Source organism: Sarcophilus harrisii, chromosome 4 (assembly GCF_902635505.1).
Source record: "Sarcophilus harrisii chromosome 4, mSarHar1.11, whole genome shotgun sequence".
In the NCBI taxonomy this organism is placed as follows: Eukaryota; Metazoa; Chordata; class Mammalia; order Dasyuromorphia; family Dasyuridae; genus Sarcophilus; species Sarcophilus harrisii.
The window spans coordinates 40312771-40334478 of record NC_045429.1 but is presented as its reverse complement, the minus strand read 5'-3'; the positions used below and the strand labels follow the sequence as shown (position 1 = coordinate 40334478).

The window sequence follows — 21708 nt, the reverse complement described above, 5'->3', positions numbered from 1 at the left end:
GTTTTCAAGATGCTGTTTACTCTTAATTTGTTCCCCCATGACTGCTTTTTTTTTTAGTCTCCTTTGTTGACTGTTTATCTACATGATATCCATGAGTCATGAGTCTTCCTCAAGGCTTTATCCAGGGTTCCCTTCTCTTTTTCTTTGATAGTAGCTTACCTGGTAATCTCATTAAGCTCTCATAGGTTCAATTACCATACTCTATGCAGATAATCCTGGATCTGTATATCCAGCCCTAGTCCTTTTATTCAGCTCTAGTCCCACATTACCAAAAGCCTTTTGGATATCTCAAATTAGGTGTTCTATGGTATCTCAGATTCAATGTATACAAAACAGAGTTCATTATCTCTCCCTCTAAACTTTTCCTCTTTCTAAGTTCCCTCTTATTGTCAAGGGAACCATCATCCTTCCAAACATGCAGACTCTCTACATTAATGTCATTCTTGAATCTTCACTTAAACTCATCCCACATGCTCAATTTATCTATTACCCCATCTTGTCATTGCTATCTTTACAACAATCCTTATACTCACACAGTCACCACCATCGAGGTCCTCATTGCCTCCTACCAGACTACTAAAACATCTTTGTAATTAGTATCCATGCTTCATGTTGCTCCTGATTGATAACTCATTTTCTGCTCAACTGCCAAAGTAATTTTCCTAAAATATAAGTCTGACTATATTACCATCCCTCCCTCAACTCATTAAACTCCAATGGCTCCTTATTACCTCCAGAATCCAATTCTGTTTGTTATTTAAAGTTCTTTACTATCTGGTCTCTTTCCAGTCTTCTCATATTTTAATCCCTGGCACATGAGACTTCATTTCCAGCCTCCATATCTTTGAACTGGCTGTCCTTCTCCATGCCTGAAACACTCCCCATCCTCACCTCCACCTATTAATTTTTTCCAGATTCTTTCAAGTGTCAGCTCAATTTCCACATCCCAAAGGGAGTTTTCCCTTCAGAGATGAGTCTTTCTTAGCATCTCTAGTGCTTAATACAGTACCTGATGCAGAATCCACATTTACTAAAAATGTATTTTGATTGGATGACTTCTAGTTCATATTATATGATTGACTGATTCATTTGGGGTGGTTTACCCTGAATATGAGAAGGCTAGTGGGTAACATGATATGTGTCTTCAAGTTCACTTGAAGGAAAGTCATTAAAAAGAGAATGCACTTGGTCTGCTCATCCCTAGATGTGGAACACGAGGGAGAAAATGGGCAATGGATAGACATTGTCAAAAGGCAAATTCAGGTGTAATGTTAGGAAAAACTGAGCTAAAAGTTTCCCTTTTACCGGATCCATCTTCAAGAAAAGGCTTGAAAGCCATTTGTCAAATATATTTTAGAGGGTATTCTCGATCAGGCACAGATTGGATGAGACTAAGATCCTGTCATTTTTAAAGTCCAATACAAAACTTGAAAAAAATTAAAGTGTCGGCTTATGGGAAATGGTCACCAGTTTCAATTTCTGGGTCAATATCAAAGGTGTCGTTTCCAGGATAGATGCTGCCTCGCCTGTAGAACTGTTGACAGATTGCCATAGTGGATTGTTTAGCTCCCCTGTTTTCATAGGCGTGATTTCCAACCGAAATGTTTTGGAGTTGTACATACTAGAACCAAAAAGAAAAAGGAAAGATGAAAGATGTGAGGTGAGTTACAACAACAACAACAAAAGACCATGATCTCCTTAAGTAGTCAAGGTTTTTATCCCTCTGCCATAACCCTTGAACATTCTCCCACTGATAAATCACTGGACTAGACCAAATTAGGAGTCAAGCTGGTGAAGTCTGAATTGAGACATGACTATAATAAGGAGGAATAGAGCTGGACTTGTGCTATTGCAGCAATGAGTTCAGACAGGGAAAAGGTCTGATGGGAAAGTGGTTGCCCTTCCAGAAACCTGAATTTTGTTTCCTTTCCAAAGGGAATCTAGAATGGTGCTTTGAGTCTGTTCATCTCTAGAGCAATCTATCAGAAGGGAAAGCACAACATGAATTTCCTAGACAAGAATCATGATTATTTAGGGAGTGTGAATCCTTGATGTATCTTCTGCATATTCTGTGAGGTGAAATAAAAGCTGTGCTGCACTAAATATACCTTTATTAACTGGAGTATAGATCTGGGTATCCTTGACTATCTATGGATATTTACATATAAAGTACATTCCTGCTATATTCTGAGATTTCTTAGAGGTAACCCTTCGTAGGAATAAAAATCAAATAAAGAGATGGTTGTCCTCCTTCATGCTTAACGAAGATCAAAATGACATTACAGTGCTGGGGTCAAGGTACAATGTGTCTGACTGTGGCTGGTCAGACCAATATGAGCTCAGAAGGCTGCACCATGGTTTGGGTACAAATAGCCTGTGTGAACATTAGGAGTGGAGATGTCTCTCAATTTGCACATCTCACATTTCTTTTGAGCTACTGCACCTTGTCTGATGCAGACACACCATGCTGAATGATCCTTGTCGGTGTCTCCCATTTCTCACAACTACTCCAAAGTTCTTCAAAGAAACCCTAAAATTATATTTGTATTGATTCTTCTGACCTTCATGTAAGCACTTGCCTTATGTAAGTTCTCTATAAAACAGTCTTATAGGCAAATATATGTTTGACATTCTAGCAATGTGGCCAGTCCAGTAGAGCTTTGCTCTTTACGGTAGTTTGTATGTTTAGCAGTTCAGTCCAAAGAAAGATCTCAGTGTCCAGTACCTTATCTTGCCAAAAGATCTTCAGAATCCTCCTAAGACAATTCAAATAGATCGGATTCGTTTTCCTAGCATGGTGCTGGTATACTGTCCAGATTTCACGCGCATACAATATTGAGATCAGCACAAAGTCTCTATAGACTTTCAATTTGTTAGACAGTCTAAAACTTCTCTCTTACACTTTCCTTCACAGCCTCTCCAAACTGAGCTAGCTCTGGCAATGTGCCCATTAACCTCATCATCTCTGTGTACATTCTTCTAAAGTGTACTTCCAAAGTAAGTGAACTTATCATAGCATTCAAAATTTCTCCATTTGCTGTAAATGATGGTTTCACATATGGATGTCATGATGCCAGCCGGTGGAGAACCTCTATTTTCTTGGTGTTATCAGCTCAAATTGAGCACAAATGGCAGAGTATCGATCCACACTCTGTCCTGCCTCAGCCACAGAGACTGTATTGAGTATATAATTATCTGCAAACAAAAATTCACATACCAACCAACTCTCCCTCCACTTTAGTCTTGATTTGTAGCCTTTTCAAGTTAAACAATTATTGTTAGTGCAATAGCTGACTTTGATACCATTTTCATACTCGTTAAAGGCATCTGACAGGATTGCTGAAAACATCATCTTAAAAAGCATGGGAACAAACACACAGTCCTGCTTCACTCCAGTGGTGACTGGAAAAACATGAGGGCATCATCCATTATCCAGAATCATGCAAGCATGACATCATGGAACTGGTGCATAATACAGAGCAAACAAATTTTGCCACAATTTTCCACTAATCCAAATAATTAACAGTATCAAAGGCTTTGGTCAGTGAACTTTGTGTACAGATTTCTGTTCTGTTTCTCGAATTTCTCCTGGAGTTGTTACAATGTTGATTCTTCTTGATCCCTTTCTGAAGCCATAGTGATATTCTCAGGTAGATGACCATCTTCCAAGTGAAGGATCAGACTATTAAAAGGGACTCTATCAAGAATCTTTCCAACAATGCTTAAGAGAAAGACCTCTCTGATTATCACAGGACAGTCTATTTTTCTTTCCTTTATAGAGATGTATGATGGAAGCATCCTTAAATTTTGGGAGGATAACTTCTTGCATACAACCCCAAAGACTTCAGTCAATTTTTGTATGAGCAATGGAAACAATCCCCCCCCAACACACACATACTTTGTAAATCTTAACTGAAATAGAATAAGCACCAGGTGCTTTACTATATGAGAGGAGTCTAATGGCATTCAAAACCTCTTCTTCAGTTGTAAGTTTGGCTAGAGAGGTATCAACTTCAGTCTGAGGTATATGGTAAATGGCTTCAGAAATGAGTGATGATGGTCTGTTGAGAACACTATGAAATGTTCAATCCATTTTTCCAGGATCATATCCTTATCACTAATCAATGTGATTCCATCAGTGCTGAGTAATTGAGATGCACCATAGGTCTTTGGCCCTTAGAATGCTAGATAGCATTCAAGGTATCATATAAGTACTTTGGATTATTACTATCAGCATAAAACTGAATTTCATCTACCTTCCTACTGAGAAAGAATGCTACATCTCTCTAAGCTTTTGCTTGCACTTTACTTTTGATGGAGTTAAACACAATACTGAGCACACTATCCTCCTGGTAAACCTTGTGGAATTCTTGTTTTTAATTTAGCAGCTTCTGAATCCCTCCATTATTTTTGTTAAATCAGTTTTGATGTTTATGACTGTTCTGGCCTAAATGAGTATAAATGTTCACCAAATCTCTGAAAGCTGCTCATTCCTTTTCTGCTCCACTGTTACCAAAAGTGTATTGGCTCAGCTCTCTCTAAGTTAGCAACTAACTGTTTACACATGGAGAAGCAATCTAATCCACTGACATTAAGAATTCTTGTAGCTGTGTTGTCTTGAGGGCACTCCTTTTGCTGAATGCGATTGTTTAGCTTAGAGAGGCTAAGTCTATGATTGGTCCAGTATTCTGTGCCGTTTATCACCTACATCACTCTCACATCCTATCTGCCTCTTCTTACAATGACATAATTGATTAAATGTCAATGTTTGCTTCAAAGATACATCCACAAAGTGTTATTGCTTTTAGGCAAATAGAGGAATTGTTAGTGGTGAGAAGGTCAAGGGATGCTCAAGTCTTCAATAGTAAGTGATTGTTGCTATTGCTGTTTCTGACACCATTCCTCCCAAAGACTCCCTGACATGTTTATCAGTCTATGTCCATTCTGGCATTAAAGTAACTTAGAATTTCTAGCTTGTCCTCTTTCAGCATATTGATGACAAGGGTTTCCAGGTCTTCATAAAATTCTTCTTTGACCTCATCAGGGTTTGTCATGGTGGGAGCATAAACTGATAACGACGGCACTTTTCTGCAAGTGGCAATTGTATTATTGTTAGCCTATTGTTCACTCCTTTGGGGAGGCATACAAGTTTCTTGACTAATTAATTTTGATTACAAAACCTACACCAGCTTCTTATACTCCCCTTCATTGTAGCCACTCTAGAAAATCCAGAACTCATTTGCCAGCCTTAATTCACTTAAGGCTGTTATTTGAATGTGATACCTGCTGAGTTCTCTCTCAACAAGAGTGGTTTATTTTCCAGTTCTATTAGATTTTATCTTCATAAGCAGTGTACATCTCACGTACTGATGGTGAGTGGAATCATCTTTGAAAAAAATTTTGTACATTTCTTTGTGTTTCGGCCACAGGTGGGATCCCTGAATGCCAAGATAAGCAGGACAGAGTTAGGCTGAGTGAAGCAGATAATTTCTAGAGCACCTTTTCTAGTCCCTTCCTCAAACAAGAAGTGAACAGTTGTGTCCTTTAAAAAGACACCCACAGAGCTGCTGAAACCTACCGCTGCTTCGGTCAGGTGAGAAGGTGACCCCATAGCCCGAGCTGCTTGTGTGCAAGGTTGTGAACCTGGGGGACTGGGAAGAGGATGTTGGTGCCTTTTTCAGAAACACACTTTTTATACCATTTTCCCTCCTGGTTTTAGTTCATTTCTCTCAGTCATTGCATTATTATCATTATTTTTCAGGACAAATTAGGAAAGAAGAAGTATGTACAGAATTTCAAATAATTTATAAAGTACTAGAAGAGACTTCATTTACTGTCCTAGTCAAAATCTAATCTAAAGGTTGTATGTTTCAGATAAAAACAAATGAAAGAACGATTCCCTAAATTATTGATCCGAGAAGTCAGTTTCAATTGGGACCAACATAGTAAGACCCATGCTTGAGGAGTATCATTTTGGTGGTTCTGAATGGTTATCTGTTCCATTCTGTGAAATCTGTGAATGTATTAAAAAAAAAAAAACATTCAATATTTGCTAGGCTAAGCAAAGCTAGGCTAAGTACCTAAGACAGGGCATAATTTAAGCATATCTACAGTAGAACATAGTATCAAAATGTGAAATTTGATAGAGCATCAAGTAAGCCTCTAACTTCAGATCGAAACTATCAAGAATAGCTGCTTGATTTTTTCATTGAGTATGGATAGAAATGATTATTAATAAACAATGATTTGAGGAGAACCAGAGCTCCCCTTTTTTTCAAGTTTCCCTCTTTTCAAAAGTGCAGTATCTGAAGCACATGTTGATAATGAGATTGGGTTAATGTTTTTTTTTTTTTTTTTTTTTTACAATCTTTCTATCTTAAAGTAGTAAAAGATTACTATTTTATGCCTTTAAGAAGGATAATTCTGAGAAGAATCCCATAGCTTATCAAGGCTGACAAAAAGCTCCACAATACCAAAATAAAATAAAGAACCATGCACTGAGATAAAAACAATACATTCATCTCCTTAAAGGGGAGAAGCTCAAAAGTCTGGAAAAATTTCTTGACACATACTGCTATGGGCCTTTTTCTGTAGGGTCCAAGTTACTTTACCAACCCACAAGTATTCAGATTTGTTTTCTTTTTCACTTTGCAAAAAAGTGGTGCTGGGGGAAAAGCATCCAAGATGGTACCAAAGAGGCCCTTGCCTTCATTGGCAGCTTGACATCTTAAGTCCAAGTAGATTAACTCTAATCAACTATGGACTGTTACTGCAGTGACTTATTGATGACCATCTGTGAAAGTTTCTAAATCTGTACTGCAGCACTAACTCCAGGTGGGGCCAATCTGGCTTCAAGAACACTTTCAGGGTGACTGAGAGAGTAAATCATTAATTTGGAGGCTTTGGGAGAAGTGGTACCATGGAATAGCATGGATCCCAAGAAGTATCCAGGGTGCCTAATTCAGCTTTCAATTACAGACCATATGAGAAGCCAACTACGAGAACTATGAGAACTATGAGAAGCCAGCTGTGCTTGGCAATTAGATTTAATGTCTTAGGGTAAAATTATTTATAAAATCATAGCTTTAAAGCTGGAAGGAATCTTAGAGGTCATTTCGTCCAGTTCTGACAGTTTACGTCACTTAGCACAGTCCTGGAAGTTAGGAGCTAATTAATACTGATTGGTTGGTTGATTGATTGGTTGGTTAACACAGATATAGGAGTTGAGTCCCAGAGATCAAGGTCATAGTTAGGGGTACTAGTGAGAAAGAAGCAGAGCTGAGATGTGAACCCAAGTTCCCTAATTCCAAATGCAGCAAGTTTCAATGATACCATCACACTGGTGCTATTATACTATAGGGCTCTCTCTCTGTTATCAGAGGAAGTAGCCATCCCAAAGAAATCCCAGATGTCTTGAAACAACGGAGTAGACAAAGTAGGCAATATTAACAGCTCTAAGCTGAGATGGCAGTTCTTCTACAATTGAAAGAAAGCTTTATATTCCATTAGCAACTCTCCAGACCACTTGCCCCAAGATCATTGCTCTGCCACTGACCTGTTGAATAGCAAAGAAAATCTGGTCGTAGACATCCATTTGTGTGTACACAGCATAAGTATCGTCCATTCGGTCTGTGTACCCTTTCAAGAAGAGGTGTTTGAAGGCTACTGTGTTCTCTTCCTTGAAGGCAACGACCATCTGATTGCTCAGCCCAAAAACAACCAGCTTTTAAAGAAGGAAAACAAACAGGTGCTGTTAAAAGAAGCTTACTGCTTCCAAGGCAACCTTCCTATCTCAAGGTAGGTACATGCAATAAACTTTTAACTTTGCTTTACAGGTGTTCATCGAGGACTTAAGGTGACACAGTACATAAAGCACCTCGATCAGGAAAACCTGAGTTCAAATCTTAACCTCTTAAGTTAACTTATGTTCTGTCTGCCTTAGTTTCCACATCTGAAAAATGGGAGTAACTATAGCACCTATCTCCCAGAGTCATGCGGACAGAATGAAATAAAAATTGTAGAGTGCTTTGCAAATCTAAATCATTATATAAATGCTAAATATTTAGTTTTGATGAATATGAATGGCAGATTTCCAAGAACAAGGCTTTGTCTAGGTTGAATGCAATATAGCAGGCATTCTAACATTTGAGAAGGAGCAAGGCCCTGGGTTCAAGCCCTGTTTCTGACACTTACCAGTTGGGTAATCAGGGGCAAGCCACTTGACTTTTTAGGGCCTCAGACAATCTCTCAGAAATATCTACAAGCTTGTAATCTGAATTTGTATTTTATCAATGAAATTACAGATCCTAAAAATATTAAGGGACTTTTTGAGGGAGCTGAATATTTGTTAATCGTGACTGAGAAGTGGAGTGGGGGAATAGCACCAGTATACAAAAGTAGCATAAATATAAGGTTTTGGTTTTTAAGGGTCTGGTGATTTTATTGGTCAACTATGGACTGATTACGCATTAATACAAATTAGAATATCAATCAACAAGCATTTATTGAGCACTACTATGTGTGGAGACATTCCCTAGAATTTATCAAACACTTACTATGTTTTGGAGAATATCCCCAAGGGACTGGGGATGTAGACAAAAATGAAACATTTCTGCCCTCAAAATGTTTACATTCTGTGATGAGGGGAGGAAAGGAGGAATAACATGTATGTACATAAAAATAAAGGAACAAAAGGTACTTGGGATAAAGACATATAAGAAAGAAATTTGAAGGAATCCCAAAAGGCTTCAGGTAAAGAAGTATTTGATCTGAGTTTTGAATGAAATAATGGATTTTAAGAGACAGGGGTGAGGAGGGATGGAGAACAGTCAGCACAAAGACATATTGATAGAAGATGGAACATCATACAGGAATGGCAGACTTTAAAAGGTGTGAAGGGTAGGTGTGTAGAACATAAGCTAAATTCATGCCAGATTGTAAAAGGCTTTAAATGACCAAAAGAGCTTATGTTTGATCCTAGAGGTCATAGAATTATAGTCTTGCAACTAGAGAGAAACATTGAGACATCTAGTTCTACCTCTCAATCTTTAGATGAAGCAATCAGAGTGCAGAGAATGTAAGGATGTCCAAAGACACAGAGCAAGTAAGTATCTAAGGCAGGTTTTTCTGACTCTAATTCCAATGCCTTACACATCATACCACCCTGCTCTCTCCAATAGGAAGCCAATGAGGTTTGTTGAGCATGTAAATGATAGGGTCAAAACTATACTTTAAGATCACTTTAGGACCTGTGTGGAAGATGGATTGGAGAAAGGGAAGCTTTGAAGCCAGGAGAAGCTACAGTGATAGATTAGGCAAGAAGTGTTGAGTGTCTGGGTGGAGAGAAGGAAATGGATGCTTCTCAAACTGGTGGTAGATTCAACAAAACTTGGAAACTGACTAAATGGTAGTGATGAAGGTGAATAAGAAATCATGGATGACCCCAAAATTGCAAAGTAGAGTGGACTGGAAGAATGATGGTACTCTCAACAGAAAGAGAAAAATTTGGGAGAAATGATGCATTTTGGGGAAAAGATAATGAGTTCTGTTTTAGACAATCTGGGTTTGTGATTCCTAATGGGTATCTAGTTCAAAATGTTCAATAAGAATTGATCATTTTGTATTAGAATTCAGCAGAGAAAGTAGGGATGAATAATGAATTGGAGTCATCTGCATAGGAATATTGAACCAATGGGGATTGATGAGGTCAATAAAGGAGAGTTAATAGAGAGAAATAAAAGGAGCCCAGGCTTAGCATATGCCCACAGTTAAGGAGAGTGATCTGACAAAGGAAACTAAGGTGCTCTGACAGGAAGGGGGAGAAACTAGAGAGTAATGTCACAAAAACCTAGAAAGGACAGTGTCCAGAAGAATAAGTTGGTCAACGATGTCAAAGACTGCAAAAAGGTTAAGATGACTGAGAACATATCATCAAATTTGGTAATTAAGAAATACTGATAACTTGGAGGGGGAGCAGCTTCAGTTGAGAGGTGAAGAAGTGGAAGCAATGAGTGCAACCAGGTTTTTCTTGAGTTTGCTTGAAAAAGAGAGAGCTAAATAGACGAAAACTTGCTTAGCTAGTTGGATCAGTGAGAGCTTTTTAAGAATGGAAAAGACTGAAATATGAATAAAATTCAGTGCTGAAGTAAATGGTAGACACATAAGAAACATCATTAACAACACCTGAAAGTGCTTTAAGGTTTACAAAATGCTTAGGAAACATATAGACAATGAATAGGAGAGGATCATTTTGGTTTTGGAACTTGCCCACGTTGGACCAGGACTTCTGTTTTCAGTTTCACTCGGGACTCACCGAAACAAGAACAATACCAGTTGGTTTCTTTCCAAAAGGGGGGCCAGCTACTTGATCCCCAAAGAGAGGGTTGGGGTGTTTTACATTAAGAGAATGTTTTCACTCCACTGCCAGACTACATTGCCTTTCAGTAAGCTAAGACGCTTGCCCCAGCATTAAAGACATCTGATACAAAGACGCAAATTATGTCTAAACATCGGATCATGTCTATGCTCTTTGATTGCAATAACCCTACCATGGAGTCTTTCTGGCACTTTTAAACTACATTCAGGTCACTTGCCTGATGCTGCTAAAATGCACATAATGCAAAATTTGAAGATGTATTTGCTAAATAACTAACTGCTCTTAGTTTTCCTTGTAAACACCCTGGGAAGAACAGGGGAATTAAATTAATTTCCTGAAATTGGGTCACTTCTTTGAACTTTCAGCTCTAGACTTCTCAAGCTGTTCTTTAATCTACTAAGTAAGACTGCCTAAGAAAAAGGCATGTGTAGAATGGTATTAATTATTAGGAACCATTTTATTTCCCCCAGGACTTCAAGGCATTTATAGGATCAAAGGCCTTACAGTCAATCAATAAACAAGCATTTATGAAGTGTACTGTTCTCAGGACTTGAAATAGAGATACAAACAGAAAGTCCCTGCCCTCAAAAAGCTTACATATTTATATAAAGAATTTCATTTAAAGCTAAAAGAGATTTCAGAGATCATGTAGTTCAAAGGTTCTTAACCTGGTGTCCATAATTTTGTCTTTTTGATATCTTGATAATATTTTTCAGTATCATTGATTTCTTTTGAAATACTACATATTTCATTGTATGCATTTTAAAATATTATTCTCAGAAGGGCTACACCAGATTTCCAAAGTGCATTTAAAACGTTAAAAATTTATTTTGAATCACTTTCTCATTTTATCAGGGAGGAACCTCAACCTGAGAGCACTGAAGTGACTTACTTGCCTCAAATCATGAAAAAATTATAAATATCAGGAGTAAGGTTCAAACCCAGACTATCTGACTCCAGAGTCCGTGCTCTCACTTCTATACATCTTATTCGATGTAAAGTTGAGTCATCAGAATTTATGGTGAGCTAAACAGGAAGGATCCCTCTACTAAATTGAATATTAGTTATCTTAAAATGAAAACACAACAAAGTGGATCCATTTGAGTATGCTTGAAATCAATGGGGCATCAAATATTACAGGTCTATTTTAAAAATTGTTTGAACAACTGAAAATTGTTCAGTTTCAGAAAATTATAATATTTAGGAGTTGGAGTTCCATGGCCATTTACTCCAACCTAGATGTGAATGAAATACTCATTAGAACATAGCCAACAAGACATCTGATGTACTTCAAGACTTCCAATGGTGGGCCCCACTACTTCTTGATATTATGACACTTTTGGACAAGTTCTTCCAAATTTTTTACTGATACTAGCTCTTATCTGGCTTTTATACTGCTCTCGTTTCTATCCGTTAGAGCCGAGGAGACCAAATACAATCCCTCCATCACATAATAGCCTGTCCAATACTTGAAAGCCATTATCATGTCTATTTTCTTCCCCCCTTCTCTTCTCCTTTTCTTTTATAGGATTAACCATGTCCACTTCATTCAACAGATCCTCAAATGACATGGACTCAAAATTCTTCAACGTCCTGGTTGCCCCTGGACACTCTCTAGTTTGTTGATATCCTTTTTAAACCGTGACACCCAAATATGAACTCAATATCTTTTTATCAAGAGAAAAAAGATCAAAAGTAAAAGGAAGCCTGATATTATGAGAAAGAATACTAAATTTGGACTCTGTTCAAATCCTATTTCTATCATTTAGAAACATTAACATGTTTGGTCTCAGCTTCCTAGCTTGTAAAATGAGAGCTTAATACTAGATGACCTCCAAGGTTCCTTCCAGCTCATAAACCTATATTTTAAAATTTTAAATTAATACAACTTCTACTTTTTTCCATTGAGAAGCATCTTTTTTGTTTTCCTCTGTTTGCACTTAACTCTAATCCCTACCTTATTAAGGAGAAAAAAATACAACTACATCTCCCAATCAATTTTATAAAGAAATTTTCCAATAATACTTAGAAGTTCAGAGTACTAAATTCTATTTGAACTGCACAAGTTGGTGTCCATCTGAAAATGGATCTAGACAGAATATTTTAGGTGGCTATCTTTATTTATAACATATTCAAAATTATTGGTAATTTGAATGAAGACATGGATGGCACGTCAATATGGAGGTAATATGGATGAAGAGGGATTGCTAATAGTTTGCATAGAAGAATCAGAATTCCAGAAGATCTCAATAGTCTAGAATGATGGGCCATATCTATGGAAGGAGTTGGCAAGGAATCAGGAAAAACTTCCTACAAAAGATGAGACTTAAGGGAATTCTTAAAGAAAGCTAGGAAATACAGGAGAGCATCTCAGGCATGAGACACAACTAGTGAAAAAGTACAAAAATGGCAGATGGAATATCATGCTTGAGAAATGGCAAGTAGATCCATATGCTGGATTGTAGAATGTATGTAAGAGAGTAAAGTCTAAAATGAGAGCAAAAAGTAACACAGCCAAAGATAGGATGATGACTCAAAACCATGTTGGATAAAGATGTTGCAGGGATGCGACATAAAGACAAAAAAAGCATCCACAAATTGCATTTTTTTAGGTCACTAGGCTAAATCTGCCTGTACGATATTCTCTACAAACACAGGTGGCTAGGAAATTCAACCACACAGGAACAGAAAGGAGAATCCATGATGACTAAACCTCTCCCTGGGCTTGGAGTAGATTGGTCAGTGACAGTTTCTTCTGCTGATTTGGAAACTTTCAGATAAACTTGGTTAAAAATGAAAAGAGAAGTATGTTACACCATTAACTGAATTTGTAGTCAGAGTTGTTGGTTTGGGATACTTCCTTTGCCAATTAATACCCTTTTTGAGCCTCAGTTTCTTCATGAGTCAAATGTGGAAATGGATAAGATTTCTTCTAAGGACATCAGAGTTCTAAATCTGACATTCCCCTTCCAAAGTCAATATCTTGCATGAAAACTATGTAAATAACAAAAACAAAAATCATGACAAAAATGAAAGATATGAAAAAAGTCATTTTTCAAAAGTATTTAGGACAATGCTAATAATTGACATTTATAAGGTTTTTTAAGGTTTACAAAGCATTTTCTATATATACTATATATATTTATATAGTATATATACTTATAAAATATACATAAAATATATATTTCTATATACTGTATTTCATTTGAACCTCAGAACAAGCCAGGAACAAGGTGGGTACTACAGATATCCTCATCCTCATACTCGCTCCTGAGCTTACCTCTAACTAAGTATCAGAAGCAGTATTTGAACCCAGGTCTTCCTGACTTATCATCCAGGTCCCTCCATCCACTATCCCAGATGCTTCTCAGGATTTCTATTACCCAGATATTCTTTATCTTCCTACTATAACATCTGCCCAGTTTATATATGTAAAACTCTGAGTGGTGGCTCATTTTTACAACCCCATCCTTCTGTTAATAGCTCCTATCATCTCTAATCCTCGAAGAGCCTACCTGGATTGTCACCATCGCAATTTTTAAAATCTGTATGACAAGTTTCCATGGCTTTCTACCCCGAGCCCAGAATTTCTCACAAGGGTTCATGAAGAAAAATTTGAGTTTTCTTCTCATCTCATCTTCTAAAAGCAGCTCCTGAGAGATTGATGTGCGTTGCTTAGTATTGTAGCGACTGTCATCCTCTTGAGAGATACAGCTACTTATAACTATTCCCGAATTTTCCATTTCTAGAATGAAAAGTGTTCATTGTGGAAGTCAGGTAGTTAAAAAAAAAAAAAAGCAAAAGAAAACCCATCTTCTAGCTTCAACAAGAGGTTTGATTTCTGCAATCAATTACTGTCTTTTCAAAACCTATTTCATACATCTGCACACATCCAATAAGTGATGTCCTCTAATATAAAAGACGTGCTTTTCTAACCTGACTCAGATATTGAACTGAGCACTGGGTTAAATGAATTTTCTCCCTACAAAAAAGTTACTAAATGCAAGGGATATTTCTACTTTAAAAAGCAGCTTTTAGTTAAAATAAGAGAATAGCTATGCTCCCAAAAAGAGTCCCCTCCAGAGCTGTGACCAGGAATTCTGCCACTTGGGACTAATTACTTTGGAGGGAGGAGGGTGAAAGGGAAAGAGAAGGAAAGAAAAAAGAATAGTATTTATATAATACCTACTATGTGTCAGCATGTTGGGTGTAGTTTTGCAGGGCATTTCCCAAGAACAGGCAATGGTGGGTACACAGTGATGGACCAGGACACTTATGGAAGTTGAGCTCAGTAAGGGGGCTATCGGGCATAGGAAAGGGATGAAGTGCATGTCCCAAATGATGGATGAGGCCTTGAGACAGAGTTCCAGGTATCCTACCCTAATTATATCTCTAGGTACTTTATAAACTGTTCCTAAAGTACTGCAGGAAAGAAAAAGTACCCATTCCTCAGTTGCTAATTAAGGCATTTTACTCATTGTACTTGTATAAGGGCCTTTATATAGAAAGGCTTGCTAGCTTATCTGTGCCAAATGTAAGGCACAATTTAGAGTTCTAAAACTGGGGACTCTATTGTTCTGTGGTGGAAATAAATCTCAACTTTAACCTCAGATCTAGGAGATGAATTGACTTCCCCTCTGGTCAATATATCAAGGAGATAGACACTGGTCTGGGACAGACTGAAACCCATCTATAGCTAAAACTTAATGGACAGCCGTTTAGGAGGTGCCCATGGCTCACAGAATGATTTGCTCGGGGTCCCATAGTTAGCCTCAGAGGAAAGCTATGAATCTGGGTTGAATAACTCCATGTCTGTCACTCTTCCAGCTCCGACAAGCTTTCTCTCTCTCCAATATGTGGTGCTTGGGGCTTTAAAATCAGAGATTTAACTCTGGAAGATCCCTTATAGGGCAGATAGTGCAACCCCCTCATTTTACAGATGAGAACCTGGGACCCAGGGAGATTAAAAACCCCTTGCCTAGGTCGCAGTAATAAAGAAAAGTAGCATTTCTTCTGAGTCCCAATCCACTGCCCCATACTTTCAAGACTAGTGGTACCATAGTACATAGAGCTTAAAGTGAGGAAGACCCATCTTTCTGAGTTTAAATTGGACCTCAGATACTTATTAGGAAAGTGATCCTGAGCAAGTCACTTAACCCCAGTTGCCTCAGTTCCCTCTTCTGTAAAATGAGCCAGAGAAGGGAATGGCAAACCATTTCAGTGTCTTAGCCAAGAAAACACTGAAACAACAAGAAGTCTAAAATATTGGATCAAGATTTGGACTCTAAGATTTTATTAATCACCTACTATACCAGGTTCTGGTCAAAGAATGAAACAATCTTTTCTCCCAAGGAACTTAAATACAAATAGGCACTTTTTCCTCTAGAGCCATTAAGGTCCAATGGCAAGAAAAAGACTTAATTTAATAAGCACATATTTGTAATGGGCTGAGGTTTGAGTTGATGCACTGAGGTCCCAAGTACGTGAGGCTAAATAGTAATTGGGCTATACTCTATTAATATACATGATTGGACAAAGAATGGCCCCCACCCACTCTCCGTGCAAGTCCTGATGTGTTGTATAGGAAATGACGATTTTGGTGGGTGGAGGCAGAGAGAGACAGGAAGAGAAGCTGGGAGAGATTGGGCCTGGGTTCCATTCTCCTAGCTGCTGGTCGTGTGGCTGCTGATCTAGCTAGCTTCTTGACTCAGCTGCACACATTGCTATCGCCGATTCCCTTCCACCTCTGATCTTTCTTCACTGAGAATAAAGACTGACGATTTTCCCCTAACCTGAATTCCTGACTCCAGCTGATTTTAAAATACTCGATCTTCACACATATTAAGGATCTACTATGTGCAAGGTATTGTCCTAAGTCTTGGAAAAGGAAACAGTATAGGAGCTTACAATCTAGTAGGAGGTACACCTTCTAGAAAAGTTAAGTACAACACAAAGTATAATCTAAGAAGAAATTGAGACAATTAGGTAACGTATTGGATGTCTTGCCTCAGACATTAACTAGCTGTGTAGCCCTAAACAAATCACTTAATCTCTATCTGCCTCAGTTTCCTCAGGTGTAAAATGGGAATAATAGCATCTATCTCTCAAGGTGATTGTGAAGATCAAATGAGATCATATTTGTAAGGTACTTGGCAAAGTACCTGGCACATAGTAGGTGTTTAATAAGCTTTTGTTTCCGCAACACTCCTTCTAAGGTACTGAGAAAGTGGTGAGGGGGAGAGAAATCAAGAAAGATTTCCTGAAGCTGATGGCCTCTGACCATTTTGTTATCGTTTTTAGAATTTCTCTTCCTTTCTCCGTCCTTTTCTAAAAGCTTACCTACGAATCTTAAAGGTGATTCTGTGATGAACAATTCTGGCCTAAACACAAAATTACATAATGACGTTCTTGTCCATTATGCTAAGGGTCACAGGTTTTAATTCATACCCTCTATACTCCCTACCACACTTTTTTAAAGGAAGAAAAAGAAAATTAAGCTTTAAAAAAACCCTACCACACAGCATGTAACTTTAATCCACAGGAGCGAGGAGAAAATGAGCTAGCCACAATTAATTAATTACATTCAGTTCATCTCATCAGGTTATCCCAGAGGAAAGACACAAAGCACTCTTTACAAGGGCTGAGGACTGAAGACCTGGCCGTAAACATTAGATCTAGCAAGCTGTGAGCCCTTGAAAACCACAAACTCTCTAGATACCTATTAGCTGTGCAAGAGTGCACATGAAGCCTGTCAAACACCCACTCCGAGCAGAACCAGACTTGAGAGATGCTGAGTTGGACCACAAGCGGGAGTGGGAGGATGCATTTCAGAGATCAGGTACACTTGAAAACTGCCAAACCAACACACATTACTGGACAATGGAATTTCACCTCCAATGTCAGTAGTTTGGTTGAGATGAAGAAGGACGAAAGAGGACACAATCACAATCACTTGTTTCCCATATAGGGCTTTTATAAATGGTAGAAGTCACATACTAGAGCCCCCGGGTCCAAGGTCACTCTTTCTATAGCTCTTTTGCAAAAGCATTGGTCTCACTTAACCAGCAATATAATTCTGGCTTCCTTTTGTTTTGTTTTTTGCAAATATCCAGACTAACTTAACCAAAGGTATTCCAAAGCAAGCCAGCTAAGGCCAAACAAGCAGAAATTCTGTAAAATTATAGCCAAAAAAAAAAAAAAAAAAAAAAAAAACAACTTTATTCATTTTAAAAGCCAACCCATTGAAGTCAAAGGTAGGTTTTCCTTGAAATTTTTCAAAGACCTCAGAGGATTTCAGGCATAACCAGGACCCTGAGAGGACCTTAGATTTAAAGTTGGAAAGATCCTTGGAAGGCAGCCAGTAGTCCAACTCCACATGTTAGTGACACGAAAGCTGAAATCCAGAAGGTTGTGACAGATTGGCAGGATCACAAAGAAGTAAGTGAAGGAAGCAAGATTTGAATGGGATCCTCTGACTCAGGGGTCGATGATCTTTCCATGGAATTTAAGTTGCCTTGAAGACAGGTAAGGTCGGACAAGTTAGGGGATTTGCCCAATGACACCCAATTATGGTGGTCAGGATCACAGAGTCCATACCTATTGGGAACTAGAGGCAGGATGGAATGAAAAATAAGTATCGGATTTGGAATCAAAGGCTCTGCTATTGAACCCCAGCTCTGGTGCTCACTATCTTCAGTGTCTTGACTTTTCTGGTTATGGACTCTCTCATTAATCTTTTTATACCTGCCCTAGCTTTGGGCAAGGCACCTTCCAAAGGCCTTTCCAGCTTTAAATCTCCAACACTATAGAATTTTGAATCTTCCAATTTGGGGATTTTACCATAACTCCTTTTGTGGGTGGGTAATGACCTCAATCTCCCCAGGTCTCAGTTTCCTCAGTGGCGAAATGAGGGGCACAGATGGACTAAATGGCCTCTGAGGTCTTTTCCAGCTCTGGAACCATGATCTCTGTGAGCTTTAGTTTTCTCATCTGTAAAATGAATCTAGTTGATTTCTGAGGTTTCAATCAGCTATGATCCCATTATCCATAAATGGGGAGGGGGGAGGTAACTGACTCTTCTGGCTCTCAAACTGACGATCCTACTTCTTGAGGCTTCCCTCCTGGGAATATTATGGCAAGTAATTTCTTCCTCCTTTCCCGACAGTTTATCACAAGTTGACCAATACTTCCCTGTGTAGAGAGAGACTATCTCTTTCGTTGGAGATGCTGGGGCAAAGAGCAGGGTACAAGGGAAGCTCCCGGAGAGAGGCAATGGTGTGTGTGGGGGGGGGAGGAGTCAGTTGCCTCCCCCCTCCGGGCTGAAAAGTGGGGGGACGCATCTAGGGAAGATCCTTCCTCTTCCCGCCCCACTTCCCCACTCCCTCCCTGCCCCTGTCCCCTTAGGATCCTCTCCTCTGGCTCTGGCCCCAGCGAGTACACAGCTGCCGCCCTGACCTTAGCCCCTCGCTCACCTTTCCGAGGCAGGCGCTCAGAAGCACCAGAGAAAAGTTGCATTTCCCATTCTGGGCCAGTCCCTGTCCCAGTCCTTTCCATTGCGCTCCCGGCCTGGTGACCCTGACCGGGATATTACTTATTAAACAGCCAGGCTCGGCTCTCTGCCCGCGCACCTGCCCCGGCCCCAAGGCGGGCGGGCGGGCGGGCAGAGTTCCCGCAACACCTGACGCGGGCGGGGGCGGCGGGCCCCGCAGCGGCTTACCTGCAGCCGGGGCCGGGAAAGAGGGCGACAATCTACCGCGGCCACTGCGCACGGGGAGCGTGCCCAGCGCAGCGGCGTCTAGCTGGGGCCTGCCATGCCCCAGGGTCACAGCCCCTCTGGCTGGAGCGGGGCGCCGAGAGTCTGGGAATACCCTCCGCGGGCGGGGACTGTGGGAAAGGAGGCCGCCCCGCTGGGGACGGACCAGCGGGCCTTCTAAGCCTTCCCAGGACCGACGGGAGCCCCGACGTAGCCTGCCTTCTCGGGTTTCTGTTCTGGTGCCCCGGGACAGCGAGCTGCTGCGGGCGAGGCTCAGGGTCACGCAGGGGTAGCTGTGACTGCATCTTCCCCACCCCATCCCTATACACTCAACTCGTGATTCAGGCCCTTCACCCCACCCCTCCCTCCTTCCCCCCTACTTCCCCTCCCTCTCCTCTACCTCCCTCTGCTTTCCAGTCTGTTTCAGTCCCGGGAATTGAGAAGGGCAAGGATCCTGAATTAACCCGTTGTCAACCCTCCATACTCCCTGGAATTACAAGTTTGATTGGGGAGGGGGGAAAAGGTGTGGAAAGTCAGGTCACTTGTTACACTCGATTGGCAGTGAATCCTGGTGGATGGGGTGTTGTTGGATTCGGAGTCAAGAAGAGATCTGACTAATTGGATGACCTCTAAACAGGTCATTTAACTGAACTCTGAGACTCAGGTTCCTCATCTGTAAGATGGGACAAGGATAATCGCAGGATCTACTTTACAGGGTTTTCAAGAGGCTCAAATGAGAAAATGTGGGTAATTTTCAAATATTGCAAGGGGACATCAATGTCGCATATTATCTCTCCTTTCTCTTATTCCATGGAAGAACCATGGCCATTTTCCAGGTTCCTATATGTATACATTCATATATGCATATGTATATATATATATATATATATATATACACACACATACATTTTTACAAAATACATTATATATATGTACACATGCAAATATGTGTGTGTGCATATGTATGTATGCGTGTGTGTGGATTTCAAAGTCCCTTTCAAGAACTGGCCTATCAGAACTCTCCTACAAGAACCAAATCTTAGAATTCCCCACCATCTTCCTTCAAAGTTCAACACAAGCATGAATTCCAACAAGTGTATTCCCTCCACCCGCACCCCTAGATGCTAGTGCCTTATAATCACTTTGTATGCATCTTATATATACATGTACATATTGTTCCTTATTCCACCCCCACCCCCTATATAATGGAAGTTCCTTACTCAAGGGCAGCAACTGCTTCATTTTGGGCCCTATTCCCACAGCAAGTGTCTAGCTCAAAATAAGCACTTCATAAATACAGGGTGTCCTTGAGGGACTGATAAAGTAGAAATCATCGGATATGGAATCAGAGGGTCGAATTTTACCTCTGCTATTCAATCATTTCCCCTCTCCTCTCTGGCTCTTTTTCCTTAACAGAAAAATCAGTATATTAGATTAGAGATGATCTCTAAGGATCCTGGAATCCTTAACTGATTTCACAGGCAATCACAGGCAGCTTCTCATTGCTTTATTATCATATTTGGATTATGTCAACTTGGCTTATGGTCCCATAGTAGGACTACAATTCAGAGATGGAAGGGACCTAGAAAACCCAGAACGAATCCCATCTACAAGATTTTATGGATGAAGAAATTGAATCCTAGGCAGTTGAAGTGACTTGGCAGAGGTCACTTAGTTGGTAAATTGCCAAGCCAAGTTTCCACCTGAGTGTTCTGACTCCCAAACCAGCATTCTTTCTCTTAGACTTTGGCCACCTACTAGGCTGGGGTTTTGAGTTCAAGTTTCTAATCCCACTAATCAGTATGTTAATAGCAGAAATGAAAAGAGGTAGAATCATACTACTTAGAAAGAGTCCTCCATAAATGGCTGTTTCCAGTACTGCTTCAAGGCTTTGGCAAAAGTTTACAAAACCTGAATCCCACACTTGCAACTAGATGTTTTCATTCTGAGCCCATCAAAATACAATAAAAGCTACTTTAAAATACAGGGCAAATGAGAAGGGCCATACCCTTACATTGTCTTCCAGCTAAGTCTCTCCAAGATTATATGAGCAGCAAACCTTTTATTTTTCCCCTCTCAGTTTTGAATGAACAATTATTTATAGTACCGCTAATGACCTATCACACCTTGAGGAGAATAAAAGAGATGATGGATAGAGGCTTTATTATAATTCTACTTTAAGTAAAAAACTGCAATTAAATAAATTCTTTTAAAAAATAACTGGTGATTTGAAAAGAAACTGAGAAAGAACAAACCTAAAGAAAACTGTGGCAATTTTATCTAGAGTTTTGAAAGTTTTTTCCCCCTCAAGTATTTTACAAGTAGGTGTTTGTTTTGTTTTGTTTTTTAATTGAGTTGCAACTCAATATTACTCAATTATTATTTTGGAAATGGAACAAGTAACTTAAAAAGACCCAGGATTCTATAGGTACATAATCTAACTAATATTGAACTTATTGTTTTGTTGGCCTAAACTACTAACTACTAATCAAACCCCTCCCCCGCTTTTTAATTGACAAGCATTTAATTTCTCTGCTTTACTTCCCCCTCAATTTCCTCTCAGGAAAACAAAAACAAAACT

At 39.5% G+C, this 21708-nt stretch overlaps 1 protein-coding gene across 1 annotated transcript in view; it reads right to left on the bottom strand.

Moving 5' to 3' along the window:
• MCOLN3 (mucolipin 3) overlaps positions 1 to 19456 on the bottom strand; it is a 46375-nt gene extending 26919 nt beyond the window's left edge. The window contains exons 1-4 of the mRNA XM_003767343.4: positions 19092 to 19456; positions 13891 to 14120; positions 7556 to 7723; positions 1468 to 1621 (exon numbers count right to left, since the gene is read on the bottom strand). Of these exons, the coding sequence (XP_003767391.3) occupies positions 1468 to 1621; positions 7556 to 7723; positions 13891 to 14120; positions 19092 to 19446 (907 nt within the window). The 5' untranslated portion in view covers positions 19447 to 19456. The remainder of the gene's footprint in view (positions 1 to 1467; positions 1622 to 7555; positions 7724 to 13890; positions 14121 to 19091) is intronic.
• Positions 19457 to 21708: the final 2252 nt, after the last annotated feature.